Source organism: Penaeus vannamei, chromosome 26, assembly GCF_042767895.1.
Source record: "Penaeus vannamei isolate JL-2024 chromosome 26, ASM4276789v1, whole genome shotgun sequence".
NCBI lineage: Eukaryota > Metazoa > Arthropoda > Malacostraca > Decapoda > Penaeidae > Penaeus > Penaeus vannamei.
The window spans coordinates 35357910-35362909 of record NC_091574.1 but is presented as its reverse complement, the minus strand read 5'-3'; the positions used below and the strand labels follow the sequence as shown (position 1 = coordinate 35362909).

The 5000-nt window shown below is 43.1% G+C and overlaps 1 protein-coding gene across 1 annotated transcript; it reads right to left on the bottom strand.

Moving 5' to 3' along the window:
- Window positions 1-1901: 1901 nt before the first annotated feature.
- On the bottom strand, window positions 1902-2716 carry LOC138866739 (uncharacterized). Its single transcript, XM_070140417.1, has 2 exons — window positions 2682-2716; window positions 1902-2416 (listed from the first exon to the last, which is right to left on the bottom strand). Exons 1-2 carry the CDS (start codon window positions 2700-2702, stop codon window positions 1916-1918), a joined length of 522 nt encoding a protein of 173 aa, XP_069996518.1. The 5' UTR covers window positions 2703-2716; the 3' UTR covers window positions 1902-1915.
- Between the last annotated feature and the right edge of the window lie 2284 nt (window positions 2717-5000).

Here is a 5000-nt window from a genome sequence, read left to right as displayed (position 1 = left end):
TATATATATATATATATATATATATATATATATATATATGTATCGTGTTTACACCGTATGCTGACGCGACTGAACTCCGTCCACGAGAAAATCCAGTTCACCGTGGAGGAGGAAGTGGATCAGAAGTTACCTTTCCTGGACACTCTGATCCATCGGGATGACGACGGCCTACGTTTCTCTGTATATAGAAAGCCTACGAATAAAGACGTTATATCCATTATTACTCCGCCCACAGCAGTAAAACAAAATCTGGGGTTGTAATTGGCTTCTTTCTCCGGGCACTGAGGATCTGCAGCCCTGAGTTTCTTGAGACTGAGGTTTCATGTGTAATTAATTCTTTTATGCAACATAAGTACCCAAAAGGTCTCCTGCTAAACCTCAGGAAGAAGGCGGAGAACATACTTGCAAGATCAACCCCAGTGACATCCTCTGACTTCCTCATATTACCTCCATGTAACGTTTCCCAGGCGATCAGCAAATTCTTTGGAAAAACAGTGAAAATCGCCAGCACATCCGGGGGAAAGATACACGATATGATACGAGACAAGAAGCAGTTGAAAAACAACCCCAACAGTGCAGTATATCGCATACCCTGCAGCGGTCGCGATAAGGCCTAATTTGGTGAAACGGGACGAGGCTTCAACACCAGGATCATCGAACATCGAGCCGAAGCCGAAGTAATCCATGAAGGATTGAGTAAACATAAAAGGAAGGTCATGGAAGCTGCATACATCGCGACAGAAAAGAATATGAACACAGCATCAGGCAGGTTAAAAGTATCCAAGGTCGCAGCTGCAATTATGCGCGTAACGAGTGCGAGGTCACAGTCGTCAGGTGATTTACCAGCTCCCATGTAGTATATATAACTATGTATTTTCTCTTATGTATGTATTTCTGATGAAGACATGGATACGTTCTATCTATTTGTATTTCTTTAGCACTTCCTCTGCCAAAAGTCTGACTTCAAACACTTGTGTTGGAAACATTATTTTTTGTTGTTCAGCCTGGGTGGACAGTATCATGCAGTGGTACACACAGGTACACTCAGCACACCACACTGAAAGTTATTAATGACTATATTTCACTACGGACTTGTATCATCATCATCTGGGAGCTAACGCCGACGGGGGCACATAACCGCATTCACACTTTGTTTCCACCTCCGAGGGTCCCTCACGGCAAGTCGCCAGGCAGGGACGCGACCCATCTCCAGCTCCTCAGGACAGGTTTGATCGATCTGCCTTCCCACAGGCCTCGTCTAACCAGGGTTATCTCGATATATATATATATATATATATATATATATATATATATATATATATATATATATATATATATATATATACATACACACACACACACACACACACACACACACACACACACACATATATATATATATATATATATATATATATATATATATATACACACACACACACACACAAATATATATGGAGTTCTGATAACAGTTCATAAGATGCGACAGGATTGGAGAATTGAGCAGTGTATACTTCTATATGTATGAATATATATATTCATATAATAGAGAATCTGAGACACATAGGTTACTCGTTTAAAAGCATGCAAGACGCTTCCTCATTCATTTACCGATTTCACAGTCAAAGATGCTGTATTTCTAGTAGCAACGCTATCAATATTGCAATTGATCTTGTTAATGGTGACCTTTTTGAAATAAAGCATTCGGAGGAACTTGACTTAGTGAGAGATCATTGACTGAAGCTATGTATACACACAGACACTCACACAAATATATATACAAAGATATATAGATATATGTATTTGTCAGTCTGTACTGTAACAGCATCAACTTGAAAGCTTACTTCGTATGCACGGTTGTTGTTAATAAATTCAAGGGTTAAAAGGAAGCAGGATTTTAATTTCTGTAGTCACTTTATTTTCCGTAGCCTCCGCTTCCGCCACCAAAACCGCCTCCGTTTCCCCCTCCGAAGCTGCCTCCGTGGCCACCTCCGACGCCCCCAAAGTCACCCCCGAAGCCGCCTCCGTTTCCTCCGCCAAAATCGCCTCCGTGTCCGCCTCCGAAGCTGCCTCCGAAACCGCCCCCACTTCCTCCTCCGAAGCCGCCTCCGCTTGCGCCTCCGTACCCGCCTCCGCCGCCGCCGCTCGCAAGGGACCCGCTGCCAAGCAGGACTCCTGCGACCACACTTCCGCCTCCGCTGCTTCCGCCGTAGCCTCCGGAGCTGCTGCCTCCGAACCCGCCGCCTCCATGGCCTCCGCCAAATCCACCACCTCCGTTTCCTCCGCCAAATCCACCACCACCGAATCCACCACCTCCGTGTCCTCCGCCAAATCCACCTCCTCCGCCGCCTCCATATCCGCCTCCACCTCCAGCCGCTGCCATCGACATAAGGGCCATCATGGCCGCCATAATCATCTGCAAATAGTTAATAGTTAATGCTTGAGAATGAGAATTTTCTGTGTCAACACGAACACATACATACACAACCAAATACATAAAGACACACACACGTAGACACATGCATATAGATACACAGATAGATACATTGATAGATATAGATAGATGCATTTGAATGCCCATTCTGATTTTTGGTTCATACATGCATATACAATCACAATGTAGCCTATTATTCCTATTATCTTAAACGTTTCACAAGATGAACTAGTCGCACAATCTTTACCACTGGCCGCTGAGGCGTCATGACTGCTGAATTCTTTCCCCTTGGAGAAGAAACTGTGTTCGCTGCACGTGGAATCCGAGTATTTATACGTCGCTCTCTGCCCTTCGGAAAGACATTGAAACGATTCTGAATTATCATCGCGGAAAATAATTTCAATAGCGTTTTTCTTCGTATTCCTCGCATGACCTTCAATCTGCTATTCCGCAGCCAACGACCCTTTCAACATTCTGCATTGTCAAAGATAAAAAGTAAACTCAGTTCAATCCTACTTAGAAAAAAACTTGAACAAATGATGAATAAAGAAATAAGCCTCTCTTATCGCCTTTATTTGCACTTTTACTTAATCCCCGAAAAGAATGAGTAATTGCACTTCCTGGCTTCGATTTTTCTGTTCCTGTTGACGATGATGACTCACTGTGTACGTTTCGTGCATAAGGGAAAGCTTTTACTTTAAACTGTTGTGCTGTATTGCACATACGAGGGCACTTGTTTAATATTCCCCCTTCCCTTATCATATATATGTATATGAACACACACACACACACACACACACACACACACACACACACACATACACACACACACACACACACATATATATATATATATATATATATATATATATATGTATATATATATATATATATATATATATATATATATATATATATATATATATATATATATATATATATATATATATATATATATATATATATATATATAAAGCACAATTTTTTTTTGATTACATATATGTATATATTTATGTATATATATATATATATATTGTATATATACATACATATATATACATACATATAGACATGCATATATATATACATGAATATGAATTTATAACCTCTCTGACAGGGATTCGAACCCCTACCGCCATTGCAAAGAAATCACAAGACGGGCACTCTATCCTGTCATGTGATTTCTTTGCAATGGCGGGGGGGGGGGGGTCAGATCCCTGTCAGAGAGGTTATAAATTCATGATATCAAATGCGGCCAGTGCATTATTCGGTAATTTTCTATATTACGTCCGTATAACCGGTATCGACGATTTTGGTATCGTTGGATTCCTCTCACTCTCCACATTGCAAATATATAGTTTTTTTTATTGCGCTGAAACCCCCCGTTAGCGACAACCTTGGCCCCGATAGCAGGGGAAGGCATGAAAAGTTCCAGGGAAAATGCGGGGTTAAATAGCACTAATAATATAACGCACAGTGAAAATAACCATGGTTATCACATAACTTTCCATTGCAGGGGGCTGTGCCCCCTGCGACCCCCCTGGGAGGGGGGCTCCCGCCCCCCAACCCCCGCCGAGGAAACATAACCTCCACCACGTATTCCCGGCAGGCTAGAGTGTTACACAATCGCCCTCGATGTCGGAGCGGCGGGCGTAATATTACAATTACCTCGTAAGATTCCCACTGAATCAGCATACTAACCTTGGCATAGTCAGCATTGTATATAGAGACGATTGTAGTATAATCAGGATGAACAGATTAGCCCGCCCTCGTCTGCGGGTTTTGCGCCTCTTTCGATGTTACACCGATGGACTCAAGGTCGATTTTCCCTTCCTCTGGAATAACGACATTCGTATTCCTAACCGAAATAACCGTCGCGTTCAGAAGTCAGTCATAGCCGCCGCGATGGCCGAGTGTGGAGGGTGCTCGTATTCGGTGACGGTTTTTCTGCGCAAAATTGCTAGAGATGTGCTTCCCCCCACGGCCTCCTCCGTCGGGAGAAAGCCTGCGGCAGGTGCGGGCAGCCAGCACGCCTGGACCTCCTTCACATTCTGCGGCAAAGGAGCACCTTCCCTACTAATTAGCTGCATTAATCAATCAGGTTAGTACCTTAAAAATCCTAGGTTATTGCAGGTTATCGGCTCCGCATCTAGTTCGTGTGCGCTCTATCCTGCCGTGAATACGTGGTGGAGGCTATGTTTCCCCGGCGGGGGATGGGGGGCGGCACCCCCCCCCCCCAGGGGGGGTCGCAGGGGGCACAGCCCCCTGCAATGGAAAGTCATGTGAATAATCATGATTATTTTCACTGTGAGGTTATATTATTAGGGTAATTTTATATATTACGTCCGCCGCTCCGACATCGTCGCCCCCGATATCGGGGCCAAGTTTATCGCTAACAAGGGGTTTCCGCGCAATAAAACCTACATATTTGCATTGTATAAAGTGAGAGGAATCCAACGATACTAAAAACGTCGATATCGGTTATGCGGACGTAATATAGAAAATTACCCATTATTCTATCTTTCATACATGTATATATATATATATATACAAATATATATACAAA

Excerpts from the sequence above, each read along its gene's own strand:
- LOC138866739 (XM_070140417.1), bottom strand. The coding sequence starts at position 2,702 with ATGACGCCTCAGCGGCCAGTG. Across the intron at positions 2,417-2,681 it reads TGACGCCTCAGCGGCCAGTG|ATGATTATGGCGGCCATGAT; the intron begins GTAAAGATTGTG and ends AACTATTTGCAG.